The sequence below is a fragment of the Coregonus lavaretus genome (assembly GCF_964263955.1).
Source record: "Coregonus lavaretus genome assembly, chromosome: 24".
In the NCBI taxonomy this organism is placed as follows: domain Eukaryota; kingdom Metazoa; phylum Chordata; class Actinopteri; order Salmoniformes; family Salmonidae; genus Coregonus; species Coregonus lavaretus.
This window is the reverse complement of record NC_140011.1, coordinates 24,660,453-24,678,614: the sequence shown is the minus strand read 5'-3', so window position 1 is coordinate 24,678,614 and position 18,162 is coordinate 24,660,453. Positions and strand designations below refer to the sequence as shown.

Here is an 18,162-nt window from a genome sequence, read left to right as displayed (position 1 = left end):
CCCTAGCCTGAGAGCTCGTCAGGCTGCACCATTCTCTGTGTCAGCCCCTCGTCCAACACAGACAGGCAGTCAGACAGACAGACAGAAGGTCCTGTCATTATAGTGTCCGATTTCCATAGAAATATGTCAGGTAGCGACACACATATCCCTGAACGCTGTGGTCAATGGAAAACAACGCTGCCGGGCCCGCCGGGGATCTGACAGAGGTTTTGAGACACACACACACACACACACACACACACACACACACACATACAAACACACATATCAATCAACGAGGCTAGATCAGCTATGACAGAATGGCACGTTTTATTGTGTGCATAAACAAGGGAAGAAGGGAAAAAGAGTGAGTGAGTGACAGGCTCACTCGGAGGAGGAGAGGAAATCATCCATCTATTAACCAAACAGCGACTGAGAGGACGCCAGAGAATCCAATCCACTATATGAATTTGTTGATGTATTCTCTCTTCAAAAGACAATAGTTTCCAGACTCTCTGCGAGACGTCAACGTGATCATGATACACAATGGCATCTGCTCTTATGAGAAACACATCAAGCCCTTGGACAGAAGTCCCAGACACAGATATGAAACTAGTGAACGCCTCGCCGCTGTCACTCACAGAGCCAGCGTGTCTAGCATGTTACTCACATCTCCCCACAACTCATAAGCCTCTCAACCACACACACGGGAGAGTCCTCCTACCGATAGAAGACATCTGTCACAAAAGCTAGCCAATTAAAAGAGCCATGCTGAGTTCAAGGGACCGATGAAATCATCAAATTGGAATGGACAGGTAAATAGGAATGCAACTAGGGGTTCTGGAAGTGGATTCTTAATCCTCAAAACCTGTGATGATATCAAATATTAGTGATAGTGATATTACTGTGCAACGTACACCGAGATTGCAAAACAAATCATATGTTGATGTTTTAATGTCAGTTTCTGTTTCAAAGAGCACCAAAACCTACACTAACCATGAGCATGTGGTCTGTATCATCCAATTACAGAGCAAATACGAGTCACGTGATTTGTTAGCAAACACATCATATGCCATCACGTGTCCCCCTACAGATCATGTGACTTGTATCTGCTCTGTGATTGGACGATACAGCAACTATTGAGTGCCTTCATGTATTTGCTAATGCCGCGGAAAGAGGGCACGGCCCATTGCATCTCTATGTGGCTGTGTGGTTCCGCCCTCACAAAGATCTCAATGGGGATGGAAATTGTATCCATCAGTCTCACCAATAAATCACCTTTTACATTGCAGTCCATTCAGTATACTGTATCAGTTGTGGACATTCCATTTTTTATTTGTCATAGAACCAGCCACTGCATTGAATTACATCAACTTCAGTGACATAACTACAATGGTACAACTGTTGATGGTTCTGAGGAGGACGTACCGACACAGTTGAAGAAGGGCTCCTTCTTACACTGGCTGGAGCAGCCGTCTCCATTCATAGAGTTCGTATCGTCACACTCCTCTCCCTGTGACCTAAGAGACAGACAGACAGGCAGACAAACAGGAGACTGTTACTGGGAGAACACACGCACACACAAACACACACACGCACGCAAACACACACACGGAAACACACAGACACACACATACAGCACACACACAAGTTACCTCTGGATGCGTCCGTCTCCGCAGTATGGTGCCCCAAGCTGGTGGGTGAGGGGTGGAGACGGTTCACTCTCACTGCGGGCGGAGATGGTTTGGACCTGGTAGGTGTACACAATGCCTGGTACCACGTCCCTAAAGACACACACACACAGATGAAAACTTTAGCTGGTACCACGTCCCTACAAGCACACAGGGGAGTAATCTTTAGCTGGTACCACATCTCTACAAACACAAACAGAGAATAGACCTTTAGCCCGCTGACCTAGAGTAGAGTTAGTGGCCAAGACTCTTAGCCAAAGAAATACCAAGAACATTTGAGGGCGAATCGTAACTTAAGATCTGTGCTCGTACCTCGATTTTCCACACACGTCCCACTGACAAAATGTGTGTTTTACACAACAGTTTGAGTTCAGCCCTAGATAAGAACAAATGGCAGTAACCTACAAAGAGAGGTCCATGAAAGCCCTGTAGGATCACAGGTCAGAGCAATGCGGTGGGCACGACTGTTACAGTAGGTTTCAATTACAGTCCATTTAGGCAAATGGCCCAGTATTCACACTCTTTCTCCCCACCTGAAATGTCTGTCCCTGCAGCCTGTATGAGGTTCCTGCCTTGTTCCTGCCCCTCTCTCATGCTCTGTTGTACTGTAAGTGATATCTATGGAGCCGCTCCAAATAGACAGACAGAGTGAGTTGACGTTCAAACAAAAGGTCAAGGCGTGCTGGTTGCTGTGACTGCAGCATGTGTGTGTCTGTTTATGTGTTTGTGTCTGTTTGTGTGTGTGTGTGTGTGTGTGTGTGTGTGTGTGTGTGTGTGTTTGTGTGTGTGTGTGTGTGTGTGTGTGTGTGTAGAGGTGAGGTGAGGGGACAGCCACGGGGCCGGCAGTGTGCTCAGCAGTACACCTCTCCTTCCGTCCCACTCCGAGGACACTGAGACACAAACAAACATCTGGCGAGGGGCTCCAGTACTGCTTTCATAGGGCGTAACACAATATGGCCTACGCAGGCCAAAAACAAGGGAGTTAGAAAAACATCCAGCCGCATAGCTCCGTATCAGTGTGCTCTCTGCGTGCCGAGCCAGCAGGATAGCTCAACATTGTACAATTCAATGAATGTGCCAAGGGAATCAGTAGATATACTGTATGCATATGGTTGGCCATGGTTTTGATTTCTGCTGGATTTAATGGTCAGTTATCATCATGAGAGTTGCTGGTTCATGTTTGGAGAGGATTTTCCAGGAGACAGAAGAACAGGGAAGATATTATGGAATTACAGTGAATAGAACCAATAGGCATCACCATCACACACAGACGATCAAATCAAATTAATTTCTGAATATCTTTCATAGTACTCCCACCTCTGAGCTCACATACACACACAGAGACCCTCACACAAACCCAACAAATACAGTACATACTTGCATAGTAAAATAAATAAAAGTGTGTAAAAATATAAAGGATATTTCATACAGAAACCCTCACATTAAACACCAATGGTATTCACTAAGTTGATGGTTTATATTTAGGATTTTTTTTTTACAGCTTTGTCATTCTATTTTACATTTTTAAATAATCTTATTGAATGACTGTATTGCATGTATGTTACACGTGATAAAAACACACAGAGGGCCAGAGATAATTATAGACACCTGTAAAAACCTAAAGTACCCAAAAAGGCCACTAGATGTCTTGTGATAGATTACATAACATTTGGGTAGTTTACTGTAATATACCCTCCCTTTGCATACAGTACCTACTAGCAATCACTCACTAACTCACTCACAACCTACCCTATACCCCTGCCAAATACTTAAAAGAACGCACTCACACCTGCACACACATACACACACACATACACAGAGAGAGAGAGACAATTTAGCCCTTTGTTACAGAGCCACTGCAGGGGCAGCCATCGCACTTACACATTGGTTCACACGAGGCCAGGGCCTTCCCCATCCTCTCCCGTTCCCCTTCTCTTCCAGCCGCCATCGGCAGACTGAGGAGGTGCCCGCCCTAATGGCCAGGGAAGCAGTAACATTTAATAAGTGGCAAAACAAATCATTCAAATGAGCCCTTAACATGAATGGCCTGTGCTGCCTTATTATGCATCAATTTAGCTCTGTTCTGACCAGGCACACTGCTGGGAGCGGGGCTGCTCACATCCAATAAAACACACACTTGGAGTGAAGCACACACACACGCACAGATTGAGCTTCATTGCAGGCACCGGTGCAGACACAGACACACACGTGTATGCACACACACACATAGACAGAAAGTACAATGAAGACAAAGACACACACTCAGACATACACATGTGCACGCAGGCACCCACACACCCACACACAGTACAGCCCCGAGCACACAGTCCGTGCCTTCGAAATGTGTCAAAAGATTTACTACAGGAAAGCCTTTTTTACCTTGGTGGTTTTGAGTATGAAATGTCTCCATGCCTTCTCATCCCAAAGACCCCAGTCACTCTCCTGCTTCCCCACAGCAGGCAAGAGAGAACATGGGGTTCAATTTGGCTGTCCTGCCCCAGATACAATGAAACACACACACACACACACACAAACACACACACACACACAAAGGAAGGTACAACCCAGGCAGTTTCCATGTTCTCCAGTACTGTGGAGGAGTCAGGAGGAGATTGAGGATCTGGGCTGGGTTTTGATTGTATTATTAACAACAATCAAATGGGATGTTTGACCTGACCCACTGCTCTGTTTTACAGTGTTCCCCAGTTTTGGAACGCTCCGAGGCGACTTTCTCAAATATCCCTTAGTCTTAATTGAATTAGTCAAGCCTCTGGAAAATAAAAGCTGTGGGAGACATGAGCCTGGAGGAAACACGTGCGAGCAGAGGGAGGGACGCCCAGAGTGATGCCGCTAACAAGGACCTCGACTCGCTCTCTCCCCCTCCTCCTCGTCAGACTCTGTCACGAGAAGAACACCAAGGGCGGTAGGCCGAGCCAGGCCCAGTACGGGACAAGGGGGAGACACACACACACTGCGATTTCTCGCTCAGGTCTGACGGAGGGACGTGACCCGTGCGAGAGGAGGCAAGCGGCTGGAATGGCGGGAAGGATGGCTGGGAAGCAGAGAGAGAGAGAACGACAGAGCAATAGAGAGGGAGAGAGGGAGAGAGGTAGACGACTTCTTCTTGCTGCAAGGAGAGCTACGTCACAAACTTCTGACGATTTTTACTACGCGGCTTATACCAGTGCAAAGGTTCACATGAGGCTTCCTTTACGTCGTCTGCCAAGATCAACAACCACTCTCGGCCTCCCATCTCCAAACACTCCCCAGTCTTGGAGGGAAAAGAAAGAGAAGGAGGAGGGCGAGAAAAAACGTTGGGACGCAGTAGAGAATGGAAAAAAAGGAGGGAAAAGGAAAAGAAAACAGATTTTTCAAATAGTGTCAAGAGAGGCTGTACAGATATGGGGGCCACCGGGGCCATCAGGGACAATAACTGGCATGTGAAATATGCTCCGGCGTGGGCCTACATAAGAAAAGCACCTTTGTCATGACACAGAGGGCAGAGAGGTTCAATGGGAAACTCTGACTTCACTCAAGGCTATCTGTCACTGATATCTATATACTGTACAATGAGGGAAAAAAGTATTTGATCCCCTGCTGATTTTGTACGTTAGCCCACTGACAAAGACATGATCCATCTATAATTTTAATGGTAGGTTTATTTGAAACAGTGAGAGACAGAATAACAACAAAAAAATCCAGAAAAACATAAATTGACGTTTGGCAACTCGAACCTTCAGCTCCCGCCACATATTTTCTATGGGATTAAGGTCTGGAGACTGGCTAGGCCACTCCAGGACCTCAATGTGCTTCTTCTTGAGCCACTCCTTTGTTGCCTTGGCTGTGTGTTTTGGGTCATTGTCATGCTGGAATACCCATCCACGACCCATTTTCAATGCCCTGGTTGAGGGAAGGAGGTTCTCACCCAAGATTTGACAGTACATGGCCCCGTCCATCGTCCCTTTGATGCGGTGAAGTTGTCCTGTCCCCTTAGCAGAAAAACACCCCCAAAGCATAATGTTTCCACCTCCATGTTTGACGGTGGGGATGGTGTTCTTGGGGTCATAGGCAGCATTCCTCCTCCTCCAAACACGGAGAGTTGAGTTGATGCCAAAGAGCTCGATTTTGGTCTCATCTGACCACAACACTTTCACCCAGTTCTCCTCTGAATCATTCAGATGTTCATTGGCAAACTTCAGACGGGCCTGTATATGTGCTTTCTTGAGCAGGGGGACCTTGCGGGCGCTGCAGGATTTCAGTCCTTCATGGCGTAGTGTGTTACCAATTGTTTTCTTGGTGACTATGGTCCCAGCTGCCTTGAGATCATTGACAAGATCCTCCTGTTTAGTTCTGGGCTGATTTCTCACCGTTCTCATGATCATTGCAACTCCACGAGGTGAGATCTTGCATGGAGCCCCAGGGCGAGGGAGATTGACAGTTATTTTGTGTTTCTTCCATTTGCGAAAAATCGCACCAACTGTTGTCACCTTCTCACCAAGCTGCTTGGCGATGGTCTTGTAGCCCATTCCAGCCTTGTGTACGTCTACAATCTTGTCCCTGACATCCTTGGAGAGCTCTTTGGTCTTGGCCATGGTGGAGAGTTTGGAATCTGATTGATTGATTGCTTCTGTGGACAGGTGTCTTTTATACAGGTAACAAAATGAGATTAGGAGCACTCCCTTTAAGACTGTGCTCCTAATCTCAGCTCGTTACCTGTATAAAAGACACCTGGGAGCCAGAAATCTTTCTGATTGAGAGGGGGTCAAATACTTATTTCCCTCATTAAAATGCAAATCAATTTATAACATTTTTGACATGCATTTTTCTGGATTTTTGTGTTGTTATTCTGTCTCTAAAAGTTCAAATAAACCTACCATAAAAATTATAGACTGATCATTTCTTTGTCAGTGGGCAAACGTACAAAATCAGCAGGGGATCAAATATTTTTTTCCCTCACTGTATGTGTGTGTGTATGTGTGTGCATATATGTGTGTGTGTGTATGTGTGTGTGTGTGTGTGTGTGTGTGTGTGTGTGTGTGTGTATGTGTGTGTGTGTGTGTGTGTGTGTGTGTGTGACCCAGTACACACACACACACATTCAGGTGATAGATGTGTGGTTTATGGCCTGGTGTGATGGACATTGCAGCCCCTGGGAGCCCCTCTACTCTAGGCTGAGGTCACACAGAGTCCTCCTGGACCACTGATCCAACCAGACAGACCTGGGGCTTCAAAAAACTTTTGTGAGCTCTCTAAACCACTTTATGACATTGAGGGACCAAAATGTCAACAGGTTGGGCCCTTTATATTTTGTTCAAAGTTAACCAGAGCAATGTATACATTTCTTTATTAAAAAGTATTGTGATGGCTTTCATAAAATAATTTCAATAGAGCTGAACACAAATTGCTGTTGTGACACAACACAACTGATTAATTTCAGCCTGTTGTCATCCACTGATCTCCAGTGTACGTAAACTTTGCATTCTATGTGCATTCTTGAGACAATATAGGCGTTCCTATTCTCCATGCCACTCCAAAGGCTTGAGCTCTACGGCCATTGTCGGCCAACAAGGTGTCGCGTGATAATATGTAATCGCGGCGGCTTCCATTGAAGTCTGTCCATATATTCTTCTCTAAGGCCCTTGTGAGAATAGAGACCTTATCTCAACAAAGACCTAGAGTCTGGCACAATGCACAGTAATGGTGTGCATTTTTCTTGGCGTGAAGATACCAGATGAGAGGTTTTTGGTTTCGCCTTAGCAGTACACAGCTGATTCAAATAATCAAAGCTTGATGATGAGTTGGTTATTCGAATCAGCTGTGAAGTACTAGGGCAAAAACCAAAACGGGGGTGGGGGGAACAGGACCAAATTTGGGAAACCCTGAGCCTAACTCAATGTCCTGCAATTTACTCTACAATATAAAATTACTATAGGACAGACTCAGAGTCACAAGGAGTTGGTGGCAGTGTTACTTCTATCTCGTCTCTTGAATTAGAAGATCCCAAAAAAAAATCTGCGATATTATAAGGAATAAGACATAACCCCATTCCCTTAATACAGCACAATAACAAGCTGCACAGTAGACACATAGTCAACTAACAGTTTGTCTCACATTGATGACATGTATAAGAAGCTCCATCACTCCCATGGTTCAGATGTTGACATGTCATTTAGTGAGGAGCTCCACTGGCCTAGCCTAGCGTTAATGACTCATTGTTGAGTGGGGCTCGCATACTGCCAAATCAGACAGTGAAGAGTAAACCTAACATAAGGACAGTACCAAAGTAGGAATATCAGCAAAGACAGTATAAGTCATGCTAATAATAACAATGGAAACCATTGTTGTCAAACAAAAAGTGATAAGTAATTTTACTTAACTCCCCTATACATGTCCGTAGAGGCAGACCTAGGTCAGATACGTTTGAGGTTGCTGCTCAAGTATTAGAAAGTATTTGACATATGGTATATATTTATCTGTCCAGTGTTCCAGACTTTCTATTAAATATTACCTCAAAAGAATTACAATATGAATTAAATATATGTTTTTTCCCAAAAAAGTATAATTAAGGATGTTAAAAAGCAGCTTTTCTCTGTGCCCCTGCTTGGCCTGTTAGGAAACAACAGAGTGGTTTGGGCATATACTGGTAAAAAAATAAAAAATGTCATTGTATGGATGGATTGGATTCAAGATTTGGAAATGCACGATGTGACTAAGGCTTTACTATAACAGCAATAAATGCAGGCTGATTATTTGTCCTTTGCTTTGTCACTATATTCCTGATATTTCTGTTGTTACAGTAGCTATCTAACTAGCTAGTCATGAAGCTAGATAGCTAGCTACAACTGCTACATATATCAGTCAACAACAGCTAACTAGGTTTCCTCTTGACAAAAACCTTTTTGTTACAAACCACATGATTTAAAATAGAAGGGAATGGCGAGATGGTTGTTGTGTGGAGGATCTGCTTTGACTTGCTTTCTTGCTGTCTAGCCAGCTAGCTAACGTTTTCTAATGTTAGCATGCTAGCTAATGATAGCTAACGTTAGAAATGCTAGCTAACATTAGCATTCTAACTAACATTAGCATACTAGCGTTAGCGAACTGCTTCTAAACAGCTAGTAGGCCTTACAAACCACATCGTTTGAAATACACCAGTTTATTAGGTACACCACCCTGTTCATGAAAATTGATCGCTCCTACAGACAGTAAGTCACGTGACATTGGCTTGCTATATAAAGCAGACAGATAGGCATCGAGGCATTCAGTTACTGTTCGATTGAACGTTAGAATGGGCAAAACTAGTGACCTAAGGAACTTTAAGCGGGGTATGATCGTCGGTGCCAGGCGTGCCGGATTCAGTATCTCAGAAACGGCTTCTCTCCTGGGCTTTTCACGCGTGACAGTGTCTAGGGTTTACCGAGAATGGTGCAACAAACAAAAAACATCCAGTCAGCGGCAGTCCTGCGGGTGAAAACAGTTTGTTGATGAGAGAGGTCAAAGCAGAATGGCAAGAATCATGCAAGCTAACAGGCGGGCCACAAACAGACAAATAACGGTGCAGTACAACAGTGGTGTGCAGAACGGCATCTCGGAACGCAAGAAGAAGAAACGGCTCCAGTGGTCACGTGATCACAAACACTGGACAATTGAGGAGTGGGAAAACATCACCTGGTCTGACGAATCCTGGTTCCTGTTGCATCATGCTTATGACAGAGTCAGGATTTGGCGTAAACATTATGAGTCCATGGCCCCATCAAGCTGGTGGCGGTGGTGTACTGGTGTGGGGAATGTTTTCCTGGCACACGTTAGGTCCCTTGATACCGATTGCGCAACAAACGTTTCCGACCCCTTGTAGAATCCATTTCCCCGAAGAATTCAGGCTGTTCTGGAGGCAAAGGTGGGTCCGACCCGGTACTAGATGGATGTACCTATTAAACTGGCCGGTAAGTGTAGAAGTGACTTGCGAGATAGTTGTTCCATAGGCTTTGTCCTTTTTTTTTAACACCAGCTGTGGATTGCTTGTCTTGCTAGCTAGCTTGCTTGTTTGCAGTGAGCTCGTGTCTCCCCTAGTCTCAAGAAGGATCCTAATCCCACTGGAGAATTTGGCAAAAAGGAAATGGCTGCTGGACGAATTACATACAGGCCTGTCTCGGCCAAAGATAATTATGTTATCATCCAAGCAAATTTCAAGCGTTTTTTTGTTTGAGGTTGGTTTCTTCCCCTCCAAATTATGCTTTCAGCTTTGGTCACAAATATGAGTACAAGATAAGTAAACAACAGTATTTGGGTAATAGTTAACAGAAGATTAACCTTTAAAAGGTGAACTTTTTAATGGACAGTTACTTTGTCTGGTTCGAGACTACAGATACCTATGGAACTCCACTGTGGGAACCCTATAGATAACCTCTTTATCATAACAACTTGTGGATTCCTATGAGGGATCTGAACCACCAGTATTGACCTTTGAACTTCAATTTAGTGCTTTACAGTAAAATTGGTCAGCGCCCATAGAGGCAGAGGGAGCAGAATTATAATAAGCCCAGAATCACCTCCACAGCCTCCCACAGAGAAACACAACCCCCTCCTGAACATTCCACTTTAACAATCCCCCCATATCCACTTTTTGGACCTTGCCCAATTTTACCCTGGGAAATCAGGTCGGAATTCTGAAAAAGGGTTCTGAGAGAGAGAGAGAGAGAGAGGAGAGAGGAGAGAGAGAGAGAGAGAGAGAGAGAGAGAGAGAGAGAGAGAGAGAGAGAGAGAGAGAGAGAGAGAGAGAGAGAGAGAGAGAGAGAGAGAGAGAGAGAGAGATGAGACGACCAGACATCCAGGGACCCGCTGCTGCCTCCTCCACTGCCTCTGTCTGCCACTCACCAATATGGTTCATATTAGAGAGCTTATGCAAGGCTCAGTGCTAACGCAGCTCCTTATGGAGAGAGAGCATGCAAGGGATGTCAGAGGGAGCGCAGGGCACAGTGGGGCTTTGTTGGAGTGGAGGGGGCAATGGAGATGGAGAGAATGTGTTATGGGGAGGGGAGGAGGAAGAGAGGTGAAGAGGAGGGGGGGGGGAGAAGGGGGGATGTTGTATGTTTTCTTTGCAGTACACATTAGTATTGCAAAACACAAGACTTTAAAACCATTCATAATATAATACTCTTGGAAAAAAAAACATTTTGCACGCATCTGTGAACTCAAACTCACAAACAAACCCAAAAACCTCCCCCAAAACAATTCACACACGGAGGCGATCTAAAACAATTAATGTTGGAGTGCAAAGCTATTTCTCACAAATACCTAAGAAGTGTATTATACATCCCTAATCTGTTTTGCTGGCAAAAACAAAACAGAAAACCTCCTAGTCAAGCAGTCAGAGCTGGGAAAACAACAGAGCTCTCTGAATAGATGTGAAGGGGCTTGTCTTCTCAGGGCTCGAGCAACAGTGGACTTGACAGGAGAGGAGCAAGGCCATGGGGCCACAGGGGTAAGAGCATATGAGAACATAGGGGGATATAGGAGGGAAGGAGAAGGGCAGAAGGGGGCAGGGTTCCCAGTGAAAAGGGGCCGTGGGGGCAGCTGTCCTCTCCCTTCCGGGCTGGCGGGTCCCGTCACGTCAGAGCTGAGGTGGGCTTTGAAGCCCTGACAGGCCAGAGGAACCAGGTCAGGGAGAGGATTAGCCCATGGGCCAGGGGGGGTCTCAGAAGACTAGGGTCATCCCCCCGCCTAACCTTCCTCCCTCCTCTCAGACAACCCCTAAGGGACCTTTCGAAATTTACGGAACGGGGTACATGGAGGAATTGGGGGGAGGGTCATGCTTTTTTTATTTCAGTCCGGGGAAGGTTTTGTATTTGTTAATTTACTCCAGGGGAGGGTCATGTAATTTGTATTCGATTAACTTTCAATATTTCTCAGTGTTTTAGAATTAGTTGCTTATTACATCTTGATGCCCGATGCTGTCCATCATCAGTTTGTGATTGAACTCAGTCCAGATCAAACACAAGAAAATAACAAGAGCTGTGCAATATTAGACCTATTAGTTGTTTGACTACCAGCATTTGATGAAACACACGCAATATGATAACTTGATATCTCTGAAACATTTTGTGAGTAGCAGAGAATGAAAGGGGATTAACGGCATATTCCGAAAATGTGTCTGTTCCTAAACCCCTCTGACTCATTGTTGGACTGTCTGTCAAAGTGCACACTTCTCTCACTCAGGGAGAGCAAAGTAGAGGTAGAGGTAGAGCTAGAGCTACCTCACCAGGTTATGCAGCCTCCCACTCACTGCAGCGCTAGATTGAACTTTGTGGAATAACGCAAATCTACAAAAAACCTAATTGCTCCTGTAGGTCGCTCTGGATAAGAGTGTTTGCAAAGTGAATGGAAATATAGTGTGCAACATGACAGCCACTTCACAGGATGACACATATGGACGACGCATAACTTTCCTACAGTAGTCAGCTGACAATGAACCTATCCTTGTAAAATCATTTTCATCGCAGATATAATAGATAGCCTAAGTACTGATGCATACATCAATCGAAATGCAATTTATGCTCACTGTCCAATTGTTCAATGGGGTAGATAAAATATGCTATTATTACATTTATAATTAGCCTACATTTACATTTTCAAATCGGTAGACTAATGAAAATCATTTACAAAATGATGCAGGGGATTTCATTTGCAAGCCAGGGCCAAATAGCTTTTCTCGAGTGAGCAAGAGAATGTGATAATGTAGGCTAATTTTATAAAATGGAAAAGTATTCTTATATGTTTGCACCAAATACCCTTGCAACAAATACCCTACTCCTTGAAAGTCGTGTATTGATTAAATATAGCATACGTGATGAATGATGATCACTTTTTTTATGTCCCTAACCACTCCATGATTTACCCCTGACCAGTCCAACCTTCCACATCAAATCACATTTTATTTGTCACATACTTTGTAAACAACAGGTGTAGACTAACAGTGAAATGCTTACTTACGGGCCCTCCCAAAAATACAGAGATAAAGAAAATAGATAAATAATAGAAAAGTAATAACACGTAATAATAAAAGTAATAATAAATACACAATGAGTAGCGATAACTTGGCTATATACACGGGGTACCAGTACAGAGTCGATGTGCAGGGGCATGAGGTAATTGAGATAGACATGTACATTTATACAATGGGTGTTCGGATTTCCCATTGTTAGAACCTATCCCGCCTATGATATACTAGACAACATACACATGGCCAGTACATTAATAAAAAGTGCCATTGTTTACCTCGTTACCTAGCAACGCACTACTACTACTACTTTTACAGATCCACTGCCCAGCCATGCAATGTATAAACTTGATCTCTACTGTTGCAATACTGTGTCCCATGGTGATGAACGTGTCTGAACGAGACAGACAGGCAGCTTTTCTCAGCCAGTCGAAATCATGAAGCCGCGTCATTTTTATGGACTTATACAGAGAAATGTAAATAGAAAAACTGGTAAATGAAAAAAAAATGCAGCTAGTTTGCTGTCTTTCTAGCTTCAGTATGAAGTGATTGTGTTAGCAGTGTAGTTGGCTAGCTAGAAACCTGCATAGCAACCTGCAAAGTTCTGGAACTATCAACCAGCGCTTGGGTAGTTTTGCTTATACCCCAGATAAAGCAAAACTTGATCTGGGGGTCCTCCCAGAATTCTATATTGTTTCTCAACAGGGAATCCATGTTTATTTGACAGAACACAAACTTTTTTCTTAGGTTTTTGCCACAGTAAATTCAATTGAAAGAGTAGACTAGTCTAGTGTTTCTAAATAGATTACTAATCTACCACCTTCCCTCAAAGTCCCACCCACTGTGATTGATTGACAGGTCTGAAACCCTAACAACTCTGTGTGTCACGACTTCCTCTGAAGCTGCCTCCCCTCCTTGTTCGGGCAGGCTTCGGCGTTCGTCGTCACCGGCCTACTAGCCACTGCCGCTCCATATCTCATCATTCCATTTGTCTTTTCTTGTCAATTACACACACCTGGTTCATATCCCCTAATTAGTACATGTATAAGTGTTCCCTCTGCCCCCCTTGTGCTTGTGGGTGATTGTTGTTTGTGAGTTGAGTGTAGCTCGGTTGAGCTACACGTACCTTGTATTTCTGGGGCTATTGTTCCCCGTGTGCCTGTACTTTGTTGACACTATCCAGCGTAACTGTTTCCTACGGAATAAACGTTGTATTCAATGATTAACGCTCCTGCGCCTGACTCCTTCAAATCACAATCTCACACTGTGACTCACAAACATACTTACCCCTCCCCTGACAATCCCATCCACAGTGATTGATTGACAGGCCAAACTGTTAAAGGGATAGTTCACCCAAATTACAAAATCACATTGGTTTCCTTACCCTAATTGTCCACAGAAGCAGAGCTCATAAAATACATAATTTGACGAACAAACATCATTGTGGCAATTCATATCTTGCAGTAAAACTGTAAATATATGACTTTAATATCAAGGAAAGACAGGTTTAATGTTAAAAAGGTTATCTTACTTAGAAAATATTCCTGATCATTTAGGCCTAGGCATAGAGGATATCCAAAACAACTAACAACTTTTTATATTTGGCTGGCTACTCCATGTACTTATGGAAAACACTGACTATGTAGGCTTGTGCATGCATACCCTCTTTATCTTGCATAACAGGCATACTCACCCTATCGTGTCTTATCACCCATTTCCTTCTCATGTGAACCATGCTGACAGCATGATAGTGAAATGGCACAACACATGGCAACGCCACAGAGAGTGCTACCTTTATCTAGTCAGCACATTCGAAGAAAGCAAAGCACAAAACTCCACTGTGCACAGATTAAGCCATCAACAAGACATTTTTTTCCCCCAGCACAAAACAAATGTGGCTAGCAATGAATGACCTTTGACTTGAGAAATGGGTGTTGGGCAGTGGAGTTGAAACCACCAAACTGGTGGTGGCCCACTAACATGCCTGAGGGTCTTTGAAAAGAACACATTGAAACATCATGACACTTATATTTGTAGGAGACATTTTCATGGAGGTTTCTAATTTGGGATTTTAAAAGAAATTTCTTCCGACACTAAAACGCAATTAACTATGAAACATTTCTCAATTCGTCAAAATAGTCAAAAACACTTAATTCTACTGGTGCAAAGTATCACTCCACCCAGGGCTGGGCTGGCATGAGAGCCAGAGAAAGGGGAGGTAGGCTTAGGCCCATCCCAGAGGGGAGATATACAGAGCCCACAGCCCAGATCCCTGGTGCCTGGCTGGAGTAGACGGAGCCTGTGCCAGAAAGACCACATCAGCTGCCCCTCTGGACACAGGCAGGCGGGCGGGCAGGCAAGCAGACAGGCAGGCAGGCAGGCAGGCTTGCAGGGCCCAGGCTTAAATCAGCCTGAAGCTGCAGTGCTTGCCTCAGCATATTAACTTTGGCTCCGCTTCACCCCCTGACCAAGAACAACTTGAACAAAAATAAGAGTGTTTTTCCCCGACACAGGGTCAATGAGGAGATTGGGCTTGGGATCAGATTAATTGGCAGTGTGAAGAGATAATGCTTATGCCGCAATTTCTCACCCATTAAGCATAGAACGCAGCAATCCTGAGGTGTCATTAACCTACGCCAGGCCTATACAGTACAACCCACACAGTCAATGCATTCAAAGTCACGTGTAACTGACAGTAAACAGCTAACCACCCTAGTCCGGTCTCTCACCTGTCAGTGTATCGCCTGGCAGGGTCGTTCAACAGCACGCCATGGGGGGTATGGGAGAATGGCGGCTGGCGCAGCAGTCGGTGGATGAGTGGCTGGCAGTGGCGGCACAGCGGGCAGTCGGGCTTGGACGCCAGTAGGGTGGCATCAATCTCCAGATGCTGCTCCATGGTGAAAAACTGCACGCCGTACACCTCCTCCTCCACGTCCAGCTTCAGCGTCAGCGGTGTATCACAGAACACGTTACTAGGGCCCAATGAGAGGTTGTTTCCACTGACGGTCAGGAGCAGTATGTTGTGGATGGCGGGAAGGGCCATCTCCTCAGGGCTGAAGAAGGTGACCCACACGGTGAGGGAGTCGGGCACCAGTGGGTGAGGGAACTCCAGCTGGAGCATGCAGCCCTGCAGTGGGCACTCAGACAGCCCCACGACCCACTGCTCGATGCCAGCATTGGGGCTCCAGGTGCGCACGCTGGGCTCACACGCCTGCTCCACGTCTGGAGGTCCTGGGGGTCAAAAGGATAGAGACACAGCAGATCAGACATAACATATAATAATAATAATAATAATAATAATAATAATAATAATAATAATAATAATAATAATAATAATAATAATAATAATAATACATGTATTTATTTAATATAGCACTTTTCATTACAAGTAGAATCTTAAAGTCGCTTTAAAAACTAAATAAACTATTTAACAAAACAAATGTAGGGATCTGGCAGTTATTGGGCAATGGTCTTTCCCAGCTTTAGAAGATAGGCAGTTCAGAAAGGTAGTATCTTGAGAGGAGGGAGCATAGATGGTACAGCCTGGTATCTATAAAGGCAATACACATGCAAAAGACTCAACAAACACATATCAGACAAAAATAAATACAACAGAAAAATAAGGTTAGGTCATTGCATTTGCAAACATGAGCATCATGTGTGATTGTTTGAATTTGTTTGCAGGCAGGGAAGAGCTAGAGTATAGACGTGAGTATAGAGTATGCTGTAGGTCAACCCCTAGAAGGGTGAAGTGCTATACTGTGTATATGGGTGATTTTACAGAAGTGGTGTAAATTGCTGTCCCACCCCCAAATAAATCTCAAAATGTAGGACATTTATTTACATCATGATATGTTCTAATTCAATCCAAGGCAATAACAAACATTCTTGAATTCATATAGTACAAAGTCATTTGTACTATATGAGAAATTCAATCAATCAACATTGAACATTTTACAAAGAACAATAGAGATTATATTAATTTAAATTCAATGTAAAAAAAATTGAAAATCAGGTAAAAAATCATGTTTTGACTATTTTGTTAATTTGGTATGCAAATAACATTTATAAAATGTATCTGTAATAGAAGGTTAATCAAAATGATCACTTCTGTGCACAGTGGCAGAGCCCCACCTGTTTAGCTAAAGAAAATATGTGTATTTCTTTGTGTGTGTGTGCCTGTTTTGCATGTTTTTTTGGCAGTAATACGTGTCACATATCAGTTTGCAGACAATGTAAAAAATAAATTAAAAATCTGTTAATGAAGCCGCCTACAAACATGGTCTCTTTTTTGTTTTCTTGAGTAAGGCAGCTCCAACATGCAGGTGTTTCAGCCTAGCTCAGTGCTTTCTGTGGTGGTGGGGCAGCCATTGGAAAATGCAGAGCGTAGGAGGGGTTGGTAATGTTCTCTAATTGAGCCGTGATTGGCTCAGTGTTCTGTCACTCATGGGGACACTATGTCACTGCAAAATCTATGGGGAGATTTCCACAATTCAAGCCCCTTGGGTGCTGCCATATAGTTACATTAGAAGTGCCCATCCAAGAAGGCTCAAGGTCATTGGCCACAGATAAAATGATGTCAAATCACATTATATCTACAGTAGCTTTGATTGCACTGACCATGTCAACATTATACTTTCAGAATCTTAGCTAGCAAGCTAGCAGTCATCATCATGAATCAAGTCGACAATCTACTGGCAAATCCTTTTCAATCCTTGTCATATGAAGATAAATTATTAAGAGAAATTATAGATTAAACGTATCAGTGCTCATCGGCCATTGGACAGAAACATTACACAACAAGTTGGAAATCGCAAATTCAACATTGAGTGGTTTGGAAGGAATCAGTAGCTAACTGCAAGTGCTGCAAAGCAATCACTAGCCTGCTATTCAGTGGAGTGGGTGTGTGGTCCAAGTCTGGGTTTAAGGGTCTCTTTTCCAAGCTTAAAAGGATAAACATTTAACATTGGCCATGCTGTCAATCCAGCCTGACTGGAAACTCGGAACTGGGAAATCTCAGACTTCAGTGAGTTCAAGAAAACTGGGAACTGAGCTCCGACAGGGAAAATACGTTTTGAACGGTCATCCTACTCAAAATTCCAAGTCGGGAACTCGGGCCTCTTTCTACAGCTCCGACCTGAAGATCATTGACGTCATGATTCGACCTTGTTTTTTTTCCCGAGTTCCAAGTTGTCTTGAAAGCACACTAAATCCAGAGAATGACAGATTTGATGACAAAGTTAGATGATAAAATTTGCCCACGAAGGACCGCCGTGCCACCTTCCTGTTCAAGTGAGCACAGCACAACAATGTGAGTCCAAAAATGTATTGTATGCTGCTGCATAAATGATGTAATAGGACAGGGAGATATGTATACTGTAGCTAAGGAAGTAATACTAAGTGTATGTTGTGTAGTAAGCTGTTAGCTGTTGGTGGTGCACATGTAGCCTATAGCCTGTTTTAGAGAAATGTCATCATCGAATATTGTAAGAGCTT

General features: G+C 43.9%; 1 protein-coding gene across 1 annotated transcript in view; it reads right to left on the bottom strand.

The window, feature by feature from the left end:
- The window catches only part of LOC311099807 (pappalysin-1-like), a gene marked incomplete at both ends in the record, with an annotated part of 62,658 nt that overhangs the window by 7,848 nt on the left and 36,648 nt on the right, over positions 1–18,162 (bottom strand). The window contains 3 exons of the mRNA XM_084140556.1: positions 1,408–1,499; positions 1,635–1,763; positions 15,396–15,897. Of these exons, the coding sequence (XP_083996682.1) occupies positions 1,408–1,499; positions 1,635–1,763; positions 15,396–15,897 (723 nt within the window). The remainder of the gene's footprint in view (positions 1–1,407; positions 1,500–1,634; positions 1,764–15,395; positions 15,898–18,162) is intronic.